This window comes from Peromyscus eremicus, chromosome 23 (genome assembly GCF_949786415.1).
Source record: "Peromyscus eremicus chromosome 23, PerEre_H2_v1, whole genome shotgun sequence".
NCBI classification, from domain to species: Eukaryota; Metazoa; Chordata; class Mammalia; order Rodentia; family Cricetidae; genus Peromyscus; species Peromyscus eremicus.
In genome coordinates this window covers 493,942-520,741 of record NC_081438.1, presented here as the reverse complement: position 1 = coordinate 520,741, position 26,800 = coordinate 493,942, and the positions used below count along the sequence as shown (strand labels likewise).

The window sequence follows — 26,800 nt, the reverse complement described above, 5'->3', positions numbered from 1 at the left end:
TCCACTTCAGGCCGTTCCCACGCTCCCCCCACAGAGGAACTGGCACCTTCTGTGGATGCTCTGCCTTCCCCCTCTAACTGAGGCGGTAGGTGTGTTGAGCTGTATCTAACATTTTCCCCACTGTGTCCACCTGGGCCCCCTGCTCTAAGGATGAGACTTTCCCAGGCAACCCCACGAGCCAGTGTGCATCACACAGGAAATGACAGTTTGGAGCATTAACAGACACATGAGCTCCATCTGCTTTGATCGGCTCACAGGCAGCTCTTCACTTTTAAAAGCGCTGGCAAGGACTCCCACTGGGCCTTCAGCTTAGCTGGGCTAACAAAATCTTCCAAGCAGCTTAGGGCCTCAGACCCACCTCCACTCCCCAGAGCATGCCAGCCCTGCGCCTACTCACCCGCATTCCCAATTCAATGTTCTCTGCACCGTACACCTCCATGCCTGGGTCCAGCAGGCCAATGTCCCCGAAGTACTCCCGGTCCACCACAAATGAGCAGCCAATCATGGCGGGTGTCCTGGGGAAGGAGAGATACTGAGTGAGGGGTATCACCATGGTGTGGCCCAGAGCCCCCATCTGCCTGTGAGACCACAGCCAAATCTGCCCCTTCACATCCCCATGCTGCTTGTTCTCACAGACATCAGTGTGTCCTGGGTACAGTGAGAAGCCATTTCTCCAGATGCCGTGGACCTGTCCTTGTATGCCTTAGGCCCTGGCAGAACAGTACAGACCAGAGTCCAAGAACTTGGCTTTGGTTGTGTGACTCCAACAGATGACAGCGTCTTGGACACTGTTTTCCACATGTCCCTCCCTAGTCTTCCTCCTCCAGTGTCTTGTCTTGTTGGTGTATAAAGATCAGGGATATGTGAGGTAGTCATGTAAGTTGTACACTATGAAAAGCTCCATGAACCTTTACTGACATCAGTCTGAGTGACACGCTCTGACATTACAGAGTACACAGCCATGCAGCTGTAGTCAACAAACTGCCAACTGTCATGTAATATTTCAACTTAAACCCACACACTTAAAAATGGTAGCAAAAAGCTTTTTGGCATTTTGTTGAAATCATGAATGGATATGGTAATTACCTAGTTACCAAAAATCCATCCATGTCAGCCAGGCAGTGGTCGCACATGCCTTTAATCCCAGCAGCACTTGGGAGGCAGAAGCAGGTGGATCTCTGAGTTCAAGGCCAGTCTGGTCTACACAGCCAGTTCCAGGACAGCCAGGGCTACACAGTGAAACCCTGTCTCTAAAAACAAAAAGCAAAAACAAAACGAATAAGTCCATCGATGCACCTACACCTGGGAAGTGGTAGCATGGAAAGGCAAAGATCGATAAAGGATCAGGGAGGGGTGGAGAGCGAGTGGCCACCATCTTCATGACACTTTGCAAGTGTGGATGGACTGGCACAGAGTGGAGTGGGCTAAGCCTGCCAGGCAGACTGAAAAAGACTGGAAAAAATGAAGAAAAGGCAGTGCCTATGTACAGACCAAAAGACACTCGTGGACTGTGAGCCACATGCCTGAGAACAAAGGCATCCCTCAGCATCCAGAGCTTAGTCTCTCCCAGACCAGGGCACTCTGAGGGACTTGTCACAGCTCCTGATGCTGAAGCCAGTGGAGGCTGCTCAGGGCTCCTGGTCCCCAGCCTTCCGCAGGCCCAAATCTTTCCAATAAAAAGAATGAAGAGATATTGGTTTGCATCAAATTTAACTGAAGCATTCTGTTCTCATTGACTGGAAAGGCAGTAGTAAACATCATCTGAGAACACAGTGGTATTAAAAAGCAGTTGTCTTTTTATTTGTGCAAAGATACATTTTTTTCACAAAGCTAACAGTAACAAAATTTTAATAGCACTTCTGATTTTTAATAGCAAGAACTCAATTGGTTAAGATATGATCCCAGTGTACAACAGGTACATCTCTCCTCTTAACAATAACAATCCCAGGGTGATTTCCAATGGAGAGAGGTGCCAAATTCCCCACCACTGGGGAATTATACCCAGTAATGACTTTTTACTATTGCTTGGCTCCGAAGTAAACGTAAACTCACAAGGCAACAGTACAGGCGTCAGGCACACTGACTTTATTTGCATGAGAAATTCTTGCTGTGGTGACGGAAGAGAAGAACCAAGCGATACCTCAAATGAGGTCTTCTCAGATTAGGATATGTGTCCTGGTCATTATAAGGATGACCCCCACTTCTGCAGCATTCAGAGGACAGTAAGACACAGCAACAGGTCCCCAAGGGTCCTGGCCTGGGGATCTGTTTGTCCCAACCAGATCGCTTGCCTCTAACCCCATCTTCTGGGACTTCAGGAGGCCCTGGGTATTTCTGTTGTACCATAAAAAGTGGGTCTCTGTGGCTGACTGGAAAATAAAGAGTGGTTTGTGCACAGCATGTAATATTATTATTTGGGCTTTACAGGAGTATATCAGGCCACCAAAAGTCAGGCCATGTCAAGGAATGGCCAGAAAGAAACTGTGGTCACATTTGGGCCCTGGTTCACAGGCTCCCTCACCTTTCCACACATCTCTCTTTCATGTCTCTCTCTTTCACTTCTGGGAGTTTTATTATTTGTGTAAAACTTGACTCCAATATTCTATTCCAGTCACATTTTTGGAAACGGCAGAGGAGATTCTGCAGACCCACTGGAGCCAGTGGGGGATGATGGGTCAGAAGCAGTATTCCATGGCACCCGACCTGCAGATCTGTGCCTCTGAGTGGAGGTCATGAGCAGTCAGTTCAGAACCAGTGTTCAAAACTGGGAAAGTTCTGTTATTTCTCGTTCCCAATCTGCTAAGTGATCTTCGGCTCTTCACAGAAGGCTATACAGGACGGATACAATGATGTGTGACTGTGTAGAGAGAGGGCTTTCTAATTAGGAGCTGGTCAGTTTTGGTTTTTGTTTTTTTTTTTTTTTAAGCTTAAAGATTATTTTGTTAAGGGCAGATAAGACCCTTAATCCCAGCACTGGGGAAGTAGAAACAGGTGGATCTCTGTGACTACGAGGCCAGCCTGCCTGGTCTATACGTCAAGTTCCAGGCCATCCAAAGCTGCAGAGTGAGACCCTGTCTTAAAGTAAGGGGATGGGGGGGGAGGAACCATGCCATTTTGCCATTTGAGTTAAGCCAGCATGGCAGAGAAGCAGCCACATAGTGGGAAGGAGGGCTTCAGAGGAAGAGCTAAAAAGCCCAAAGTGTTAGGGAGAGCACACCTAGGCTTAGGCCAGTATCCGAAAGAAAGAGAAAAAAAAAGTTAGGCCTTTCTGAGTCCCTGCTCCGAAAGGTGGTGGGTGGTGGGGGACCTAACAAAACCTCATGAGCTCTGTTATAACTGCACCAGGGACAGGGTTTCCAGGAAGGAAAAGCACATTATCTCATTAAAGGGTTAATTATTCCCCCCATCTTTTTAGGATGGTGTTAGGTGAATCTGCCTTCCTGAAGGGTGGTCCCTTTAGCTAGGTCATTGATTGGCCCAGCTGGTTTAATCAAGGAGATAATGGCATGTCTCCATCCACAGGCAGATTCCACTCTTTTGCTGGTCACACTTTTGAGAAATCAGCATAGATCTTCTTGCGTGAGAGGAAGTAATCTTGATGAGGAGCAATAATCAGTCAGGTCCTCAGCTGTGAGAGAAGCCATGCTCGACAGGGATTTTGCCCTTGGTTCCTGCTAACACAAAGTAGGTACTGTCTGATCGGGGTCTGTCTTAGATTCCTGATCCTCCAAGTAAGAAGGGTGATGTGAGTCAGGATTCACCGTCATCCCAGATATTATAGAGTGAGGGAGGTTACAACCAACAGGGTTCTCCCTCCTGCTGCTCCTGATCCAACACCGTGAGGGGGTGATACCCCACCCTCTCTCACACTCCGTGAGGGAGGTGATGTTTGACAGGGATCCCCCCCTGTTGCTCCTCCTCATCCAAAACTGTGAGGGAAGTGACACCTGGCAGGGTTCTCCCCCGCACTTCCTCATGTTCCAGAGTGAGGGAGCTGATGTAGAACTGCATTCTCCTGTCTCTCCTCATGTGTCGGAGGGAGGGAGGGAGGCAATGATGAAATCCCCACCCTTGTTGCTCCTGGTACTCCAGAGTTTAGAGACATAAGGCCCGAGTGGATTCTCCCTGAACAATAATACCAAGACAGTGACGCACAGCAGACGTATCAAACTACCACCAAGGGCAAATCCGTGAGGGAGGTTATTATGTCCGTCAGGATCTTCTCCCCTGTGACGCCTGGTCCTCCAGGGTGAGGGAGGCGATATCAGATAGGACTCACCTGATCAAAGCATTTGGCTTGTTTCTACACTGAGTCTGTTATTCTAAAAATTGCCATTGCAAGCACTTGTATGGGAGCCTTTTTAAGGACTGTGTTTTCACTCATTTTGAAAAACCTGCCAGGAATAGAACGTCCAGATTATACAGGAAGTTCTTGCATGCTAGTTCTCCAAAGTGGCTTCCACTAGCCCGGCATGAGCTTCTGTGTGCTCCACCCACTTAAAAAAAGTACTATCGATCTTCATTTCAGCCATCCTCTTGCGTCCATAGCGGTGTCTCTGCAAGGTTTCAACTTGCGTCTTTTCAACTGGGGTTTCCATCCAGCATCTTTCCAGCGGTTAGCCAGGTGACCATCTCTTTTATGTGGTGTCTGTTAATCAGCACCGTCAGTTAGCTGGTTTCTGGCAGCAAGGTTAATGGGTGATTCTAATAAACGTGTTTGGGAACCGCCATCCCACCAGACTCAATCAGGCCAGCAAGCTTGTTCCTCACTGTCTCTCCGGTATCCGGAGCCTGCCATAAACTGTAGAAGATGCCTCCCGTCGGGCCTCCGACTTCCACTGATTTCTAAAATGTCACACGCAAAGCATTTATCTTGCTGCTAATTGGGATCATGAAATGAATCTCAAATGAAGAAAAATAACCTTCAGACTGTCACTCTCTGCTTCAATGAGCCCCTTGGGACCCATCTGTGAGCCTTGTGCTCAGGGAAGCTCTGTGATCTGGCCTTGCTGCAAAGCCCAGAGCCCAAGTCCCTGCTCAGTAAATCACTGTAGGCCGGCCCAACTGCAAGACTCCCAGTCCATCTCTAAGGAAACAACCATGTGGAGCTAGGAGGTGTGGGGAGATGGCGCTTTGCCAACTTTGGAAGCTCCTCAGTCTTAGCATTGTGAAACCATTTCCTCTGGGATGATTTTTTTTTCCCTCCCTGCTCTGTGCCAAATGATTTCATCTGGATTTTACCGCCAATAGCTCTCTACCAAGGGAGAGGCGATGAGCAAGGCACTTCAATCACCTAGTTCTACAGTCTGTAGGGTCAAGCTGTGCACCGGCCCGGAAGGTCCCCAGGAGACCCCTCCTACAGGAGAGACGGGTCCAAGGGACTGAAGCCACTCACAGCATTGTAGCTGGAATGCAACATTTTCATCAGAAGGCAAGGAGGTAGTTCCACCAAGACCCACTGCCCTGGGGGGAGATAGGGTAAGGTGAGCAACATCACCCTGGGGATGTTCACTCATTCCAAAGACAGTTCTGAAACCCAGGTGGGTCCCCAGGAGAGAGTGGAGCAAGCTGCCAGATGTGAAGGTAACAGAGTCCCCCAGGGGCTCATCAGAGGGTGTGGTGGGAGGGGGTGTTCTGGGGACACCCGGAAACTGCAGAGACACGGGAGTGACCACACAGTCAGGTGAAAGAAGATCGATTAAGTGGGATGACATCAAAATCCAGCAGGATGACATATAGTGGCAGGGTCTCCCACAAACAGGCTCCCACGGCCCCTGCTGGGCAAAGCCCATAATTCTTCTGAATGAATGAGGCTCCTGGATCTCATGAAATGCTGGCATCGTGTATTTTTAAAATGTTTAAACCTCCTCTCCTCGAGTCTAAGGAACCAAAGCAAACTAACAGTAAACTGTTCCACAGGGCAATGTGAGGCCAGACTACTGTCCTTACTGAACACAATCCATAGCCAAGGGCTGCCCTCTCAGACCATGCTCAGGGCTTCCCCATGGCTGCCTCCTCTGCTCTCTGCCTTTCTCTGTCATCTCTCAGTCTCTTTCCTGTCTGCCTCTCTGTCTCCCTCTTAGTCTCTCTCTATGTTCTGTCTTTGTTTATACATCTCTGACCTTTAGCCTTTATCTCTCAGTCTTTTTGTCTCTTCACTGTCTCTCCGTTTGCCTTGTCTGTTTGTCTCGGTCTCTGTTGCTCACTTGGCCCCTCTCTGTCTGTCTTTGACATTCCCCACCCCCACCCCGGTGCTGTCTTTAGTCTCTCTCTCCTTCTCTGTGTCTGCCTCTCCTTCTTCCAACCTCATACAATCAGGCCACAACCTAATCTGGTCATCATTCTGGACTTGGATCTGAGCCAGCCCTGTCCCCCGGCTCTATCTTAGCAGTCCCTGCTCCTTGTAAGGGGCACATTTTTCATCTGAGGCCAGGCTGGGGCCTCTTCAAGGAAATTACCCTCCCCCTGGTCCCGAGCCATCTCTGATGGCACCTCCCCACCCTCACACCGATCCTGGCTTACCTGATGGGTGCAGACTCATCACCACGGTCCAGCCAGTCCTGCGGAGGGATGATGTACATGCACCACAGGCCCCAGTTGTAGCCATGGGCAGCGCTGGCGTACTGCTGTACCTCAAATGTGCTGTACTTGATGTTGTCGATGGCTGGCAGGATGATGCGCCGGCGGTCCTCCCGGATCCGTGCAAGGGCAGGCTCGGCCCTGCGGAAGGCAATGGCCATGAACAAGAGCCATCCCAGAACCCTCAGCAACCCAAGGAAGGAGCGCCACTGGCCGTGAGTGCAGACCCTTCAGCTGGGCCTGGTATCTAAGCTTGGTTGGCCCCCACCTGCTGCGCACAGGACCCAGTCACAGCAGACTTGGACTCCTAGAAATGGCTGACCCTGATGCCCTGATCAAAGCCTGGGCCTTCTTGACTAGTCAGTGCTAGGCACAGGGACATCTGAATGTTCTTCATGGGTCAGCCAGGGCCCTGGGGTGTACAGAGAGATTTCTTAGCCTAATCCTACTCTCCCCTCTATCCTGTACCTGTGGTAGGTACATGCATTTGTAAGAGTTAACTGAAGACCTATTGTGGGCTACACTTGCTGTAACAGATTGCATTCATCAGAAGAAAAAAAATATCTGTGCCTCACGGTGCTTACATACACTGTACGCAATGCACAGCCTGCATAACAAGCCGTGGTTAAGGGGAATGCGGATGGTGAGGCCTGAGTAGAGGATGTGTGGGAGGTGAAACGCACTATGGGAAGCGGGAAGTGGTGAGTGGGGTGAGCTCTGCAGTTCTAGATGATATCCAGTGTGGAGTGCTCTGGGCACTGAGTGGGAGGACGCCAGGGTGTGGGGGATGGAGGTCTACACTGACGGAGCAGCTTTACCAGCCATGGGCACATGCCCAGTATGCATGGGTGGAGGGGGTCAGGATGCCATGGGAGAGACGGGCAAGAGAGGCTCTAAAAGCAGAAACAAAGGGTCAAAACAGCTGGCTTTCTCTCTGTGACATCAGCTGGGCAGTATCTTAGAGGTAGCAGGGACAGACCTGGCCTTTGGGGTCACATTGTCTCCCACAGGACAAGGTTCTATTTGGAGGGCTGCATCCAAACTAGGGTTCATCTAATATCTGAGATTGAAGTGAGTGGTGGGCTGAGGGTCTGTGCTTTAGAGATGGAAGGATCAAGAATCAGGCAATATGGGGAGGGGCCAGCCCCTAGCCTTGTCCCTCTGGGAGCCTCTATTGACCCACCTCCTCATCCATGAATGAATGAACAAAGCATACCAGAGAGACTGCAAATGCCATGTCTGCTAACAGGTAGGATCTGCAATAAAGGCCATGCTAAGAGGATGCTGTTCGCAGATAATGGAGTTTCCAATTGAATAAAAATGAGTTATTCAGGTTAAGCATTGCACTCTGACTGATAAATTCAGCTCTTTCAGGTGCCCACTATCCCTCAGGGAGCTGACAGTAGATAGAGTGTCAGTTGTTGTGCAGTGCACAGCCCACACCACAGGATGAGGTGATTCTTGTGGGAGGATGCATGATGACACATAATGGATGATATAGGATTCAAGGAGGTGACAGAATAATGGGGAAAGACGTCGTGTGGCAGTGGCAGAGGAGGGAGGCATGGGAGTATGAGGAACAGAAGAAAGCCAGGTCTGCCAAACACCTGTTGAACACAACCAGCAACCTGAGCCTGCAGAAGGATATTCACAGAGCCTCTCACGGTCCCCAGTGAGGACCCACCCAGGGCCAGGTCACCAGGGAACACCCAGTTGTCCATTTTGTCCCATTTTTGAGAGAGACTAAAACTCAGAGTTTCTGTATCACTTCTTCCACCTCTTTAAAAAAAATTCAAGTTACATTTTATTTATTGTGTGTGCACACCTACGTGCATGCCATTTATTATGTGTATACACATACATGTGCATGCCATAGTGTATGTGTGGAGGCCGGAGGACAGCTTAGAGAGACTGATTCTCTCCGTCTACCATGTGGGTCCCAGGGATCAAAGCCAGGCTTGGCAGCAAGCGCCTCTACCCTCCGAGCCATCTCACCAACCCACCAACTCTTTTAAACTGAGAAGTTGGTCATGGTGTCAACCTGGGGGTTGGATTGAGTGCTACAAAGGGACTCAGTGCGCAACTGTGTGCAACTATCCACTCATTAGTTCAGCGTGCCTCTGAGCTTCTGGCTGTTGTACAACATTTCCTGGTTCACCCTGCCTAGCCTCTCAGACAGGTGTGGCTTGGATGCAGCTTCTCTTGTACAGCCACTGTGATACCCAAGCTATCTCAACAGGTTCGGTACAGGGGCTTCCTGGCTGAGCCAGTGACCAGGGTTCCAACAAGGGACAGGAGGCCATGTGAAGGCCAGCAGAGGAGGAGGTGTGCAGCCACACGCTGAGGGACACCTGGCCACCAGGAGCTGAGAGAAGGCAAGACCCTCTCTAGAGCCTCAGAGGGATACAGCCCCAAAGCACCTTGATCCAGGTGCCTGAGCTGGCAGAGGACAAAACCCAGCTACCCCCAGCAGCCAGTGAGGGGCTTTGGTCATGGTGTCACCAGGGCAGTGCTATCCCAGGACACTCTTCCCTTTGCACCCCATGGTGCCCACTCTCACTTCCCACACCACTTTGGCCTAAAGTGGCTTAAGGTCCCAGTTGCTCATGTGACATGAGCCTATGTGACGGCAGGTGTCACTCTGCAGTCTTGACAAGCACACAGACACTGAGTCCCGGAGCACAGTCACAAGCAGGGTTTCTAACGCCCCCTTCTCCATATGAGAAACAAAGATCGCGGGTGATCACTGCCAGTCACCCCTCCAGGTACAGCACACCCTGCAGAGAGTAATGGCTGGGGACCCTGGTCATTGGAGGAGGCCTTTGCCGAGTCAGGAAGCTCCCTGCTCCTCTGCCCAGCTCCTGCCCAGGGTCAGCAGGAGGGACAAACTCTTTCATGGCAGCATGGGACAAGGAGCCAGCTCTGGCCCCAAGCCTCTGACATGGCTTTCCCCATAGAAGTCACTTGCTAGGCAAAAGATACTGTCCTCCGAGGTATCCTTTGCTGAACAAACATGAGAAACCTCAGGACAGAAACTCGGAGGTGCTCAGCCCTTGTGGATGTCTTGAGCTTACACAGGCCTTCTCTGGTCTAAGAAGCAAGCAGGGACAGGTCCTTGCCTCCATGGACCACAGAATCCTAATCTATCCTGTAGGGATAGATAGATCGCTCCTGTAATAGATGTCTTGCATACCTGCTGGCCTGTGACCACAGGATGGGGATGCTTCTTCACCTCCTGGTCACAGGGTCTCCTTGGTTTCTCATTTGAGCCCGATCCATCCCCTGAATGGGAAGTAGTACCTAGAATTTCTTGATGTAGAATTTCCCACAAGGTCAATCAATCCCTCTTACACCTAATGGCTTGGCCTATCAGCAGAGACCATCTCTGGAAACCTCCAGAGCCACAGCCCCACCTAGCCTTAGGTGCTCTCTGCTCTGAATCCCCACAGGATATCCATGTGTTCATGAACCTCAGCCCTTACCAGCCAGTGTTGAACTCCACGTGGGCATCAAAGAAGCCGACGATGGGCGCCGTGGCCACCTTCCAGCCCTGCAGCCGGGCACGGATCAGACCTTCCCGACGGCTGTTGCGAACAACCTTCACGAGGCCTGGGTACCTTTTGTGAACGTACTGGTCCAGGTTGAACTTGAGTTCCACTGAAGGGGAAAGAGACGTGTATTAGCATGCTACGCTGGCAAGAGCCCAGACCATGACTGGGACGTGTGAGTCCTGCTCCCAAATTGGAGTTTCAAAAGGTACTGTGAGGCCACATTAGGTGAGATCCCACATGCTGGCAGACTATGAGAGGACAAAACCCCAGCCCTGTGAAGCTGGTACTCCAGTGGGAAAGGGAGCAAAGGGGGAACCGAGAACACCTCAGACCACAGTGATAGAGGCAGTATACGCAGCAGGACCAGCCTCTGAGCTACAAATGGGAATGAAGACCCTGTGCAGATGAGGGGGCAGCCAGCAAGGTCCCTCCACACTAGGGAACCGCTTGGTCATAATGAGATAGGACACTGATACTGCTGCAATATGGAGGGGCGGTCACATAGTGCCAAGTGACACACACCAGCCACTTACAGATGGATGTGGTTCGACCGTCTTCATGAAATATGCCTATGGGTGTCAAGTCCACAGAGGGACAGGAGGAAGCTGTCGGCAGCTGGGACAGGTAAAGAATTGGTTTCTGTGACAATGCATGGTGGCTCGTGCCTGTGATCCCAGAACTCAAGCAGGTGAGGCAGGAGGATCTCAGTGAGTCTGAGATCAGCTTAGGCTGTGTGATAAGTCCCAAGCTACTCTGGGCTTCAGGATGAGGCTCAAAAGACCACACACACACACACACACACACACACACACACACACACACACACACATAGAGTTCTGAGGTAGAGGTGGTGGCTGGATATCCTCAATATCATTGAACCACATACATGAAAATGGCTAAATGAGGGAGTTTCTAGATTGGGTTAGTTGAGGTGGGAGGCCCATCCTAACTGTGGGCAGCACCACCCACAGGCAGGAGTCCTGGACTAAATAAAACAGGAGAAACTGAGCTGAGTACCAGCATTCATTTTTTCCTCTGCTTTCTGAATGTGGATGTGACCAGCTGCCTCAAGCTCCTTCGGCCATGCCTTCCCTATCATGATGGACTATACCCTCAAACTGTGAACCAAAATAGACCCTTCCTTAAGTTGATTCTGTCAGGTGTAAGTAACTAATGCTGGCCCACTGGTAGTAGCCTTGAGAAGAAGAGGCACAAGGAACTGCACCCCAACAACACAAAGAGCAAAGGGTTACAGCCCGGAACCCCATGTGTTGCTGCCAACAGAGGACAAGAGGATACTCAGCAAGGTGCTTTCCCTGGCCGTACCTCCAGGCTGTTGCCTCAAAGCTTAGCAAGTCAACTCTATGGCTTCAAGACCCTAGTTAGAAGCCCTTGGCTGGGGCAGCCGCAGGAGTCTACACACCCCGAGAGCCGGTCCACCGCTGCAAAGCTGTGCGCTCGACATTGCTGCCCTTCGCGGCACGCGACCCACTCACCGTTGTCACTATTATCATCCACCAAGATGACTTCCTTCAGGAGCTGGGAGGGTGTGTGGTTGACCACGCTGTGTACAGAGCGCAGGATGACGGAAAGTGCCTCATTGACGAAGATGAAGACCACAGAGATCTGGGGAAGGTCTTCGGAGTGTGTCATCTGTCTGCACCTGTGGAGGCATGGAGGTCATCAGGGGGTGCAGCAGGCAGCGGGGACTGGGGTGGTCCCTATGGGAGGCCACCCTGGCAGGTTCTAGACCCTGCAGCCAGCAGAAGAATAGCAATCAGTAGAAATCGAGAAACAGTTCCAGAGAAAAGAGCCAACCGGTTTTGAGGGAGACCAGCTCCCTCTTTCTCCCCCAGGGTACTCTTGAGGAAGGAGAAGTGAGAAATATGTAGATAGGAATAGATAGAAACAGGATAGCTCGGGAGGACCTGGGTCAAAACCCACGGCCCCTTCTGTCTCTACTAAAGGGCTTTTAAAGAAACGCCAAGGGGTGGAGCAAAAGACCTCCCCCCAGCACAGCCAAGTGCAGACCATCCCATGGTAACCATGCACATGGTCAAGCCATCCCCTAATGCAGCCCTGCTGTGTAAAGCAAGCTCAGATCTCACTAGGAAGGTTTTATGGACTCCCACACAGTTTCCTTTTGGAAGCTGCAGCTTCTCACATGCTGAGCCTGTGCCCATCCATTTCAGCCTTTCCTACTACAGGAGGCTTAGCTGGGCACTCCAGGAACCACTGGGTAGGGAGAGGATAGAAACTCATGAGGTCTATTGGAGGGAGCTTTGCTGCCCGGGCCTGACACTATCCCCTAAGTGTAGTTCCAGTAGTGTCCATGGTCTCAGAGCAGGAGGAACAGGATTTGAACCCTAGATAACTGGAGAGTCTCGTTCAACCAGCTCTTGTCATCCAAGGTTCATCCAGGCAGACAGTAACATTCAGCACAGAACAGCTGGGTGCATATGTTTAACAAGGACTGCTAAATTGAGGGGAGTGTGCAGGAGCCACCTGGCTGTTGGGAACTAATGTTCTGGGGCACCACAAGAGCACAGTGTGAAAGACTTAGGGGGGAAACCTCATGCCTCTGGGCATGCTGAGGGAAGGACAAAGCAGAGAGAACCAGGGCTCTATGGTTGGAATCCAGGACCAGAGACAGAGAGCCTTGTAGTGGGGCGAGGGTGTTGTCAAAGCCATACTTCGAAGAGCAACAAACATGGCTGACAAATACATAAAGGTGTGAAAGACAAAAACCAAGGGAGTAGAAGCAGGAAGATCAGGATGCAAGGTCATCCTTGGCTACATTGCAAGTTCTAGCCAACCCGAGTGTGCCAGCTTAGTTTTATGTCAACTTGACACAAGCTAGAGTTATCTGAGAAGAATGAACCACAGTTGGGAAAATATCTCCATAAGATTGGCCTGTAGGCAAGGCTATGGGGTATTGTCTTGATTAATTACTGATATGAGAGGACCCAGGTCACTGTAGGTGGTGCCACTCCTGGGCTGGTGGTCCTGAGTGCTATAACAAGGCAGGCTGAGCAAACCATGGAGAGCAAGCCAGTAAGCAGCACCCCTCCACAGCCTCTGCATCAGTTCCTACCTCGAGATCCCTGCCCAGCTTGAGTTCCTGCCCCAACTTCCCTTAGTACTGGGCTATTACCTAAAAGTGTAAGATGATATAAACTTGCCCCCACCCCCAAGTTACTTTTGGTCACAGCAACAGAAACTCTAAGATACTGGGATATATAAGACCCTGTCCCAACCCAGGGGCTGCAGAGATGGCTCAGTAGTTAAGAGCACTGGCTGTTCTTCCAGAGGACCCAGGTTCGATTCCCAGCACCCACATGGTGACTTACAACCATCTGTAACTCTAGTTCCAGGGGAATTGACACCCTCTTCTGGCCATCAAAAATACCAGGAATGCAAGTGGCGGACAGACATATACATATATGCATGCATATATGCACATATATACAGGCAAAACATCCATACACATAAAATAAAATCCAAATAAGAAAGAGAGGGAGGGGGCTGGAGAGATGGCTCAGAGGTTAAGAACACTGGCTGCTCTTCCAGAAGCCCTGAATTCAATTCCCAGCAACCACATGGTGGCTTACAACCATCTATAATGAGATCTGGTCCCCCTTTCTGGCATTCACCAAACATGCAGGCAGAACACTGTGTACATAATAAATAAGTAAGTAAATCTTAAAAGAAAAAAAAGAAAGAAAGAGGGAAGGAGGGTGGGAGGGAGGGAGGTTTGTCAGGTGGCTTATACTTGCAATCCCAGTACTAAGGAGGATGAGGCAGGAGGATCACTATGAGTTTGAGGCTAGCCTGGATACATAGTGAGTTCCAGATCAACCTGGGATAGAATGAGACCCTATCTCAAAACAACAAAGAAGAAATGGATAAAAAGAGGAAATGAAACTCAGGTAACTGGGTGAAAACAAGGGATGGGACTCACTGAAAGCTGCTGGATGCTTCCTTCCTCAAAATGGAAAAAGCTGTTCAGTTAAACACACCTACATTTGTGTGACCCAGAATGCTACAGGATATGCTTAGTGGGTACCACCTGACCGCTTTAGAAGCAGGAGTGTGAATGAGTAGCAAAAATAGACAGAGATGGAACAACACTGGGCGTGAGGGTAGATAATACCGAGGGAAACAAAGCCGTTACAAGCCGTCATTATTAAAGTGAGGAAAGGCTGGAGAAGAGCTAGGAGGTCTGACCAGGATGCAGCAGCATCAACACCCCGAAAGCACTGGGGATGGGGCAGGAGTCTGCGGGAATTACACATGTCCCTAATGCTTCCAGAGACTGTTTCCGTTTTATTCTCAACAGCTAAAGGCACTTGGCAAGTCTGATAACATGAGTTATCAACCCCAAGACCCACAAAGTGGAAGGGAAGAAATGGTTTTCGCAAGTTGTCCACTGACTTCCAGACGTGTACTGTGGCGTGCATGCCCCCCCAAGCCCACAAATCAACAAATAGACAAATAAATAATGTAATTTAAAATTCTGTATATGTAAGAAAAGAAAATCATAGGGGTGCAAAGAGGAGAGGGCTCCTCCTCTTCACAGCCACGTGGGGTTTGGGAGGTCTCTCCTTAAGTAATCACATCCATAGTAGCTCTGCTTCCAAATGAAGCGACGGAAGTCCTGTAGGTTAATATTTCAAACTGAATTTGGGGACACAGATCAGTCTGTGACACTAGGAGCCACAACGCTCATTCCACATTCAGACTGAGTTAGAGTCCAAGGGGTTGTGCAACCTGAGAACACGGACAGCATTTGCTCACCATCCATTCTTTGTGGACTCAGCCGTTTCTCTCAAGAGTCCCCCAAATACCCCTGTTAGAGATGAGGACCCTTTCCCTCAGCCGCAGGGATTCAAACCCAAGTCACCAGCCTCAGGAGCGGAGCATGGAATGGATGTCCTGCACATAGCATAGTAAAGGACTCAGCCTTCCCCAGCAGTCACCTCCTTCACGGCCAGGCTGCATACATGCCTGCGTGACGTTCAAGGGACAACTGCTGAGCAGCACCACATTGATATGGACTGCGTGTGCTTAACCATGGAGATTTCATCACTCAGACAAACGCTTCCTGACAAGAAAACCTCAGTCCATTTACCCATGGAGGGAGAAAGTTGGAACGTACAATTTCATGAACTTGCAAAGCATGTAAAACAGAAAACATCAGCAGGCTTGCAGGAGCTGGAGCCACACAGAAGGAACCCCATAGCTCCACGGGGAAGGGGTGCAGCTGTTCTCTGCACCCTGTCTACAGGCCGCTGTGTCACTGAGTCCCTTATCCATGGTTTGCTCTTATTGTTGCTACAGTTCCTTCCTGGAGGAGGGATGTGGGAGGTAAATCATGTCTACTTCTCCTAAGGACCCAACAACAAACAGGCACAGTGCCACCAGAGTTCAGCTGGGGAAGCAATTGGGTTTTCTTACAGAGCACAGGCGAGGAGTTATTTACAGGGGTGTGAGGGCTGCCCTCAAAAGGCCACACCAGAGTCGTTAGCCTGCAGGGATGTTGATTTTCCCACAGCTTCACAGATGAAGCCTCCCCTAGTCTTCCCTGCCCTGTATATTTTAGCCCCTTCCCGAGGCCACATGCAATTAGAGTAGAATGGTGTACAACAGGTGACAGGGAGACTTTAGATGCTCAGGTGACCCTCTTGTAATCATCCCTACCCCTCTACGAGGGGATGTAAACAGTCAACAACCCCAGCTGGGATCATCTTTTGCAAGTGAGATGGTGGCTGGTTTGCTTTGGGGATAGTTATATGTACAACACTCACCCAGCCACATGGACCTCTTGTCCATGTCCCTCACCCGTGTCCTCTGTCAGGGTCTTCTCTCCACTAGTCCTTCATGAGAGAATGATGGTGGGCATATAGGCCAATACCATTTGAGCATCTGCAAATCACTGCCAGGTGCTGTAGAGAGGTAGTGGCTGGCTGGGTCAGGAAGGACTGTACCAATTCTCCCTCTATTTCTGGGTTAGTTGGCTGGAAGCCCATGGATTTGGCCATTGGGCACATGCCCTGTTCCAAAGAACCTTCCACCAGCAAGAACTGGTTCATTAGGGTGTGTGCTTTGAGAATGTCCTGACTCTGGCCCTCAGCCTAGCAAGGGCAGCTGAGAGGAACAGTGCCTACCTCCCCAGTTCCTGGTTCCCGGGGCTCGGTCTCTGCTCACTGCCTTCCCTTTGCATGCTGGTTGCTTTCCCCTACTGGTTATAGCAACCTTCCTCTTAACAAGCACATTGCCTTCATTGAGAAGGCCAGGCTTTCCTCACACTCTCCATCCACTGGTCTGGGAAGTGGGCACAGGCCACTGAACTCCTGGTCACCTGCAGAAGAGCCAGGGTCTCCCAGGAGTGGAGAAGTAATGGCCCCTCCCCAGAAATATCAATGCCTGCCAAGCAGAAGCATGAGATGGTGTTCAGGAGGAGACAGTGCCCCCACTTGCTAGAACCTGGTCTCATGGTTAGGAGACCCCTAGGAAAGACGGTGGGAAATATCTTCATACTGTAATTACATCCAAGAAAGACAGAGATGGAGATAAAGACAAAATAACTAGAGAGACAGAGAGAGAAAGAGAGAGACAGAGACAGAGGGAATGCAGAGAGATAAAAACAGACAAGCAGAATAGTGTCACCCAGTCCTTTCCACCTGACAAATACAGAAACGAGTAGCTGCTGGCTCACACACCTCACATCCTTCCTCACATACATCCCTGAGTTTTTGCTATTTGTCTCATCTCCCAGCTTCCCTATCCCATTTTTTTTTTTTTTTTAAGATTTATTTATTATGTACACAGCATGTATAACTGCAGGCCAGAAGAGGGCACCAGATCTCATTACAGATGGTTGTGAGCCACCACGTGGTTGCTGGGAATTGAACTCAGGACCTCTGGAAGAGCAGTCAGCGCTCTTAACCTCTGAGCTATCTCTCCAGCCCCCCTATCCCATTTTGAATCAAGTTGTTTTTGTTTTTTTCACTAAAAAAGGTAATAGGATGTCCTCTCTAGCAAGCTCAGATACGACACAGAGCTGAACCCATTCCACCCCCAGTTCTGTCCCCTCCTTAGGGGCGCTGGTGTAGGTCTGATAAATATCCTTGCTACTCTCTGTGTGTTACAGAGTTATATGTCATGTGCCCTCGAGGTTCCTTGTCCCTCTTCAGACAAATGATGACTTTACAATATGGAGTCAGTGTGGTACTCTGGACTGAAGGTGTGAAGTGTTCATGAGGTAATGCCTCAGACCACCCTGCGTCCCCTCTTAACCTTGGGTTCCTTAGAGGTGCTGTGTGGGCTGAGATAATGCTCACGACCGTTCAAGACCCCAGGACTCCAGTGTCACAGAGGAAAAGAATAAACTGCTACTCCACGGCCCCAGAGTAACTCAGTGTACAGGAGCCAGAGGCTCCTCCCAACATCAATAGCATCCATCATGTCTGTCAAAGAGGAATAAACCAGATCTTAGGTTTTCTCATGGCTGGCCACACTGCCTTTCTGGCTTGCTGTGTACTAGGAGGTGGTTGCTATGTCTTGTGCCCAAACCTGGGCAGAGTGCAGTGTTGTCCCCAAGCAGAACAAAGCAGCGTGTTCAACCATGAGGACGGATAGGCAGCAATCAACCAACTAGCAGAACACATGGGTTCACTGTGGACATTGTCTCCTCCCATTGTTGGAATACAGAGGGGTTTCTGCAAACCCATGGCTGAGCATGAGCTGGATGAGGACGGTTGAGGTTGAGGCTGGGAAGTGCACTAAAGGGACCGCATGCTGCAGAGATTCCTGCTCGCGACAGGGAGATGGGGAATCCTGCCACAGAGTTGGCAGAACAACACACTTGCCAAGGACTGAAGCACCTCTCCTCAGATGCCCAGATCTGGTGCTAATGGAAATGCGTGGGGCTGCCCCTTGGGCCCTGGAGAGATAAGCATGGATGACAGGAAGCGAAGTGGTGGTACGTCCCTGAGAGCCACTCACTGTGAGACAGCAGGACACATGTCTCATGCTGAGCTGAGCCTCAGCCGACAGAAAGTTGCTCATTTGGAAACAATGCCTTCATTTCTGGGAATATTGTGTGGGGAGGTTCTTAGAGGGCTGGTCCTTGGGGACAGTGTTGTTGCCACGCTTGCATGGCAGTGTCCTGCCTTGCTGTGTGTGAAACACACGCTCATCCACGCAGAGCTCACACGTGAGTTCAAAATCCTCAGCTAGGCAGCTGTCTGTGCTCCTGCCTTCCCACTGCCATCTAAGAAGCAGGGGAGTAGTGACTTCCATGAGACAAAAGCAAGGAGACCCCAAGGATCCAGAGTCCATCCACCCACCCATCCATGTTGCTGGAGGCAAGAATGCCCTGCAATATACCTACACATATGCATACACACAGAGGTACACACACATATTTGCACAGATGAGCACACACATGTGTACACTTGCACATATGCACGTCTACATTCACACACGTATGCATAGCATTTTGCCTGGATACCCAGACACATCCCACAAAGACACCTCCAGTTGGCCTGTAACTGACCTGTGGAGGCACATACATTTACACAGTGCCTGTTGCTGGAGTAATGGACACACACATTCCTCAGACACACTTCCATGTGCAAAGACTAAAAGTCACCAGAACCAAAAGCTGAAGGCAAGCCCACATACTCTGTCCCCACCAGCCCTCTTCTCACAGGCCCAGAAAAGTGACACGAACTCCCTTTTGGAGACATAGACACACCTCAACCACATGTCAGAAGCAAGACACACAAATGTACCAAGACACATGCAGGGTCCTCTCATACTGCTCACTCTCAAAGGGAGACAGGAAGGGACCTCAAGCTGGTCAGAGAGTCACCACCTGAGTGAACTAGCCACTTGGAGACAGGCAGCCTGCGCTAGCCCCACAGGGCTGTACGTATGTCCCTTGTCCTCCAGGCAGTGACAATCTTCAAACCATTCCTGGGTCACTGGTGCTGGCAGATCTCCCAGGTCCAGGTGACACATTATGCTCTGGGCCAGCTCAGCTCTTAGTGTCCTCTGCTGACTTTCAGCAGCTGTGCCAGGCTCTCTACAGGGGCTGTGGGTGCTTAGGGGGCCCTGGTCAGAGGTCACACAGCAGGAAAGGGAAAGGCTGAACCATAGGGCTATGGAGGTTGAGGGCTTACCACAGCTGACGTACTCTGTGTCCAGCTCTGCCTAGGGCCAGCCCTGTGCTCTGTGGGCCCACCCCACCTCCAGTGGTCCACATTTAAGGATGCAAGAACAATCAATGGCTTTCACTGTCAGGTTAGGTTTCAATCTGTAGTTTCAGGGACAGGTCTGGAGCACCAGAGAACAGTTGATGGGCTGGCTCTTCTGCAGGGCCTTCCGGCTATCCTGCACACACCCCACCAGAGTGTAGACCTAGGAGGGGAGAACTGGTAAGGACTAGCTGTGCAGTCAGGACAAGGCCTTTCTGTCCACAGCTCTATGTCTAGTAAAAAACCAGAGCCAGGAGTGGTGGCACATACCTGTCATCCCAGTACTCGGGAGGCTGAGGCAAGAGGATTGTGAATTTCAGGCCAGCCTGGACCACACAAGGAGACCCTCCAGAAAAGCAACACCAAAACAAAACTGAAAAAACCATGGCACTACAGAACACAGGTCATGGGTCATGTCTTCAGAGAACCCCAGTTTCCCTGAGATCTTCAGTGTCCACAACTCCTGCCTTCCTCACGAGCACCAAGAGCACCAGGGGATGGGGTGGGTAGGGTTTGTCCAGTAGACAGTGCAGATCTATCTGCCAGCTTGGATCCAAGAAGCCAGCTCAGCCTTCCGTTTGCCATGCACTCAGTCTGCACTTATCGGAGCTGACAGCCAAGCTGTTCCTAGCTCAGACGATGAATATGCATGGAGACCGCAAACATGAGACAAGGGACATCATGGCTGTGGCTTCTGGGGAAGGTTGTTCGTTTTGATGACACTGTTTAATTTGGATTTACCGGCCTCCTTTCATCATCCCAGGGGCAGGCTTGGTAATCAACATCTATGTGATACACTTTGTGCCATAATTAAAGCTGCCGCTTAATTAGAAAAGCCGTCCACCCCCAGACAAAAGGAGTCCAAGCATGGCTCCGACAAGGAAGCATGAGAACTCACTGGAGTGGATGGTGCTGCCTGTGGGTGCTGGGACACTCTCACACGTGCACGCGCTCACACGCACACACACACACACACACACACACACACACACACACACACACACACCCGCAGCCCAGTTTCTGATGGCCACCTCTGCCAGTCCTGCAGACAGGTTCTGGCCATGATGCGGGTGAAGCCCTTGAGGAAGTCACAGCAAGAAAGCTTTGAGAGAGCCTAGCCTAAGCTTGCAATGCTCAATTTCCCCACTTAGCTACCCACGGACACCTGCCACCAAACAACAGGTGTTTGTTGGCTGAGCAGGCAAGGCTCACAGACACCACTGCCATCGCAGCCCATGTGTTCGCCTTGGCGTTCTGCGCCGGACACCCTGTTGCTGACTGCACACAATAGCCTCTAAGCTTATGGCTCAATACAATCGCCATTTCTTGCCGTGGTTCTGGGGGACAGGAATTTGGAGGCCTCCACAAAGATTCTAGGTTGGGGGCTGTCATGTTATACAGTCACATGGGGGACCCCTCAGAGGTATGGGTGTCTCTCCAAGCATCATCTAAGAGCCTACCCTCATCACCTTGCCCATCAGCCTCACGCTCAGACGCCCCACTTACTCCTTTTTTATTTCTCAACAGCTTCACCATGTTCCTGGCTCAGTTTCCCTGGGCTGCTTCCCATGATGCTTATGCTCTGATACACATGCCTGGCACACATGCCTCACCTAAAGTGGAGCTTCTGCCTTACCACATGAAACTAGACACGAGGAGAAATGGTCCAAGAGCTGAGTGATAAGTGCTGAATACATTTGTCCTTGGTTTACTCACTGGGATGGGGAAAGTCCAGTAGGGAGAGAGAGCTCCTTGTTCCTTGGCAAGACAAGTGGGTGACATTCTGATACAGGTGGACTGTCCACATCAGGACCCGATCCATACTCCCCATAATTCCTCCTCGCCCTCCCAACCTAGGTCGGGAGGCTATAAGAAAGAATATAACAGGTCTCACCAGGTTCCATCAAAGCACGTCAGAAACCTCTGTGCAACCCCAAATTTGAAGGCAGCAGCAGCTAGCTCCCTGGGTCTGTCTCATGATGATGTAAATAATTCAACTTCTGAATTTCAGAAAATGCCCAAAAATAAAAGAATCAGGCATGAAAAATACAGGTTATTTTGGGACTTAAGAAATAGCACAGCTACCAGGATCTCCCTGGAGCTGCAGTCTCTGCTCCACACTCGGAGGAACACCCAAGCCCAGGCACCATCCTGGGAGCTGCTTCAAGCACAGCCCCAGAGAACTGTTCCAGATTCTGGGCCTTCACAGCCACCTGGGACCCTGGGTTTTGACCATCTTACTACCTAATCCATGCACAGAGCAAGGTGGAGGTGGAGAATGAAATCTTCAAAAGTAGCTTGAAGACCGGGACTCAGAGGAACTCGGTGGGTGGTGGGGGTGGTCCACTCCTTTTTTTCCCCATCACTGCACCCACTGCTCTGATGAGGCACCTCCCTGACCTTCTTGTTCCATCCTCTTCCTGGCCCCACCCTCCTCAGCAAGCTCCTTGACACAGTTCTGGTCTTGGGTCCACTGAGTAGTAGATGGACTGCAAACAGACTCACCACTCATGTACCTTCACCAGGCCCCTCGAGGCACTCTGGCAGCATGCTGAGCCCTGAGCTCAGACATCAGGGAGCTGCTGAGAGTTTCCCTGTCTAGGCCTCCTGTCCTAGTAGTCTGTGATGGAGCCCAAGAGCAGCCAGCTTTCTGCTGCCAACTCAAAGCCTTGATGTCATGGATGCTGGGCCTGGCTAATCCTCCTACTAAGTGTTCGTTCAAGCTCAGCTCTGGTCAGGTCCCTGTGTGCTTCTGGAATGAGATAATAATCAGGTGCCCGAGTCCATCTGAGCATTTATGTGCATATATATATATATATATATATATATATATATATATATATATATATATATATACAGCTACAGCTGCACTCACAAAGGTAGCCCAGCCACCTCCAGCCTGCCAGCCTCTGAGTCCAATGGGAAAAGGGAATGATCCAGTGGCTGGGTGTCAAAAGGATGCATACAGCAGACATCAGAGGGGCAAGAGAGAGAGACAGTAAGAAAGAGTTAGAGAGATTGAGGGAGACAGAAATAAACAGAGAAAGAGAGAGACCAAAACTTAGAAAGATTGAGGGAGACAGAGAAGAGACACAAAGAGAGACGGAGGGATCAAGGGAGAGACAGAGACACAAAGAGACAGGGGTCCATCTGCAGCCTTGCACTCCTGGACAGCAGAATCCCACCTCCAGTCCTCAGCTGCTGAGGCCAGGCTGCTCACCTCTTGGGCCTGTAGTCGGGGATGGTCCTATCCAGGGAGATGCGGTCACTGAGCTGTGCATTGTACCCAAACTCCTCGTGCCCTCCGTCTCTTGGCTATCATCCTGCAGAGTGGCAGCCACTCCTCCCTGGCCCAGGCCACCTGGCCCCTCCACCAGCCCGATGGGCTTTGCGAGGCCTGGAGAAGACAAGAAAGGACAGGTCAGCAGATCCTTGCTGGGCTCCCAGCACACGCAGCTCAGTCCAGGGTGTCCCAGAAGAGACACAAGGCTGGCAAGGTTGTGGGAAGGTGTCACACATAAGTGAGGGCTGTGTGGCTACTCTATATGACACCAGGATGGTAAGAGTAAGTCACTGTGCATTCACAACAGAACGCCAGCATCACAGGATGGTCCAGTAGGACCCTTAACCTCAGCCACGAGTTCTGTACCATTATCAGTTCATCATTGTAAAAGATTATTATAAAAGTTCACCAGAAGGAGATGCAGAGGCCAAGACTGTGAACTCTCTGGACTCTATGTGCACTCTTTCTTTAATCCTGAAGTTGTTATAAAGGGTAAGTCAGGGCCAAAGAGATGGCTCAGAGAGTAAGGGTGCTTGCCACCAAGCCTGATGACCTGAGTTCAATCCCCAGAAACCACATGGTGGAAGGAGAGAACTGACTCCTGAAAATTGTCCTCTAAGTTCCACCTGCATGCTGTGGCATACATAAACATGCATACACACACACACACACACACACACACACACACACACACACACAACAAACAATGTAATAAAATCTAAAATAAAGAATAAAGTTAATTAATGTATAAAATTTTAATTGTAAAGAACTAAAATAAACATTTTAATACAAAGTCACTGTCCCCACCCTGGGCATGGGTAGTGTTTGTCTTCCAGACTAATTACAAATTGCTGCCACATACAGTTTCACTCTGAGACCACAGGTGATCACTCAGGGAGCAGAGGAAACAGGGCATTGGAGAAGGGAAGCCAGTGAAGAGGGGCAAGGTCTCTGCAGAAAGCCAGAACAGAGCCTGCTCTGCTCAGAGTCTTAGATGGGGCAGGGGTTATGGAGCCAGGGAACTCCAGCTAGGGAAGCTTCTCAGCAGTCAGTGGACATGGCTCAGAGCATTCCTCCTAGAGGAACTGTGGTCCAGGGCAACAACCACAAGCAGAGATAGTACCCTTTGCTCTCCTTGGTGGAGATCCAGCTAGGTATTATGAGGTGTGAACCTCCATACTCCAAATAGCCGGGGGGGGGGGGGGGTTCTACTCAGTCCAGGTTCCTGGACCTCTGTGTGTTCTGGAACATTCCATTTTAATTGTTCAAACATAAAAGTTGATGTTTGTATAGGACTGAAGGATATGCATTGAATATAAAATTGAAAAAGTATGAGACACATTACTTCACACGCTTATTTTTATCTTAATGTTGCAACATATCTAAAAATCATGCCTTAGACATGGGGCTCTCCTGGGCCAGCCCAGGCTGACCTAGAACTCACTATGTAGCCCTGGATGGCTCCCTCCTGCCTCACCACCACATCTGGCAAAATTCTACTGTTTTTAAACATACACTTTGTGCCTTTCATTTTGAAAGGGAAAAGACAGGCAACTCCCAGGGGTAGACACGCGGCAGCTTGCAAGCAGGCAGGAGACCAGCCCTGACACCCTCAGAGCAATTGCCCTCAGATCTTGCTGCCTAGCTGGAGGGTGGCTGGGGGTGTTCAGGGGGTGCCAGTACCCAGCTTTGGGGATTCACTTATAAAAGCAAAATATACACTTGATAGACTATTCAGTCAATCCAGAATACATCACCTGAGCTCACCTGCCTGCAAACCCCATTCTTCAAAGCACTAACCTCTTGTTGGCCTGATGCATTCTTTCCATATTACAGCCAGTAGGTGAGCATTGTAGCCCGTGATAGCCGTATGGATCTGGTTCCTGCTTTGTGAGCCAGAGACAAGTCCCAGGGCTCCTCAGTGTGAAAAATGAGTGGAGTCTGTTTCCACCTCCGCCCACGTCCCCTCCCCTGCACCACCTTCCCCCAATTTTTCTCAACTCTATTGTATTTTTAGCGATTCTGGTGGTTGCCCTTGTGACTTCAAGAGGAATGCTGAAGGCTCTATTTCTGAGAGCATCAACTTTCGCCATGTCCCTCGATGCCCAACATGTGAGATGAGGGACATGCAGGCTTCTTGCCCATGGCTCTGCAGTATCCCTCAAGGGTGTTTGCAACAGCCCTATCATGCTCTGCAAACACAGGCAAGATTCCGTGAGATTTTAAAACAAGAAATGGATCCTATTTATCCTGTGAAATTACATGAACAGAACTCACTGGTGAGCCCAGCACTGAGAAGCCCACCAGGATCAAAATATCATTCCATCACTAACCAACCTCAGGCTACATAATGAAGAATTTTCAAATATCAAGGCAATGTTGATTTTTATCACCAGTGTTCCAAATTCCCAGAATATCACACACACACACACACACACACACACACACACACACACATACACACACACACACTTTGGTTGCTTTGTGTTGTATCACGACCCGCCATCTTGCTCTGGCATGGGCGTGCAAGTGTGGCAGTAACAGTGTGTGTTGGCACACACTCTGCAGGCATGCCCACTGCCTCCTTCTCTATAGCACCCCTAGGAGGTCCGTCTATGAGGCACTTCAATGTGTAGATGAGGAATCTGAGGCGTAGAGTCAAATAACACACCCAAGGTCACGGTGTTAGAAAGCACATGACCACACCCAGGCAGCAAAGCCGGAGACAGTTGGTCTCCATTCTGGATGCCAGGCTCCTCACTGCAGAGCGGGGACAGGTGGTGGAGTCCTAGGCAGTTCTCAGCACCCTCATGGAGGGACCCTTTTACTTCCTACATAATCTGTATTGTCTTGCCCAGCCACCGTCCTTGGAACCCTTCTTATGCTCAGCCTGGGTAGGCTCTCTCATTTTGTGAATTCCACATCTCCTTAGGCCTGGGACTTGCTTTTTACTTGACAGAAAAATATTACCAAATCATATTTTATGGGGATATGAAAATATGGAAAGAGCATTTTTCTAAGCTATAAGGCAGTTGAAAAACTTTTTTTTCCTCCTTAGGAGTGGCAGATAACTTTGCTGGATATAGAGTTCCTAAGCTTCTCTTGCTCACCCAGTTCCAGGACAGAGTTCCAGCACAAGAGACTCTTTTCCTTCTACAGGTTTTCATTCTCATTCATACTCTTTCTGCCTGTCTCTATCTCTCTGTCATCTCTGCCTTTGTCTCTCTGTCTCTCCTCTAGCTGTCTATCTGTCTCTCCCATCTGGAGTTTATTGTGGTCATGTTCAGCCTTCAGAAAATATTTCATTCTGGGAGATGTGTTCTGTTAACTGTGAGATTATATTTCTGTCTGCCTTCCAACTTGTTCTTCTGTAACTGCCTTTAAATATTTGTCTTTTTAAAAATATTTTTATATTTTATTGTATTTGTATCTATGTGTATGTGTCTATGTCTGTGTGGATGTGTACCATGTGTTTGCAGGTACCGGTGGAGGCCAGAAGAGGGCATCAGATCTTCTGGAGCTGGAGTTACAGGTAGTTGTGAGTCACTGGGTATGGGTGCTGGGAACAGAGCTTGGGTCCTCTGGAAGCACCCTCACCACTGAGCCCCCAGCCCTGGAACTTCCCTAAATGAAGATTCCTCCTCTTGCCTCTTCCTCCTGCTGATGCCACTTCTTTGTTTTCATTCTCTGAGACTTTTCGGACCACCAGCTTGATGCCTTGTCACATCCTCATGGCTAACTAGCCCACCTAAAGAGTTCTTTCTTGTTACAGTATTGTGGTCCTTATTCTCTGCTTTCTGTGGATGGCTCTGCACGCTGGCTTTCTGCTGGCTGCTGAGCAAGCAGACTCCTGCCCCTGGAGGTCTGTCTGTACTCACACAGCCCCAGGGCATGACCTCCTCAACTCTTTGGGGAACAGGTGCAGAAACAGACCCAGTGTCACAAAACAGCCCAGACAAGGCCTCCCTTGAGCTGTTCAGTGGAGGTGGTGATCCAGGGCCCAGCCGGGGCTCCTGTTTAGGAACCTCCACTGTGATGAATCAAACTAGACTCCCTGTCTCTGCTGGTCCAGGCCTGGCCCCCACCATCCTTCCTGGCATCTGGCCCCACGGAACACACAACAC

General features: G+C 50.1%; 1 protein-coding gene across 1 annotated transcript in view; it reads right to left on the bottom strand.

Annotated features, from left to right (window-relative positions):
* The window catches only part of Galnt9 (polypeptide N-acetylgalactosaminyltransferase 9), a 70,932-nt gene that overhangs the window by 17,338 nt on the left and 26,794 nt on the right, over window positions 1-26,800 (bottom strand). Inside the window, 6 exon segments of the mRNA XM_059249376.1 lie at window positions 398-515; window positions 6,523-6,720; window positions 10,062-10,236; window positions 11,627-11,793; window positions 22,614-22,692; window positions 22,695-22,790. Coding sequence (XP_059105359.1) covers window positions 398-515; window positions 6,523-6,720; window positions 10,062-10,236; window positions 11,627-11,793; window positions 22,614-22,692; window positions 22,695-22,790 — 833 coding nt within the window.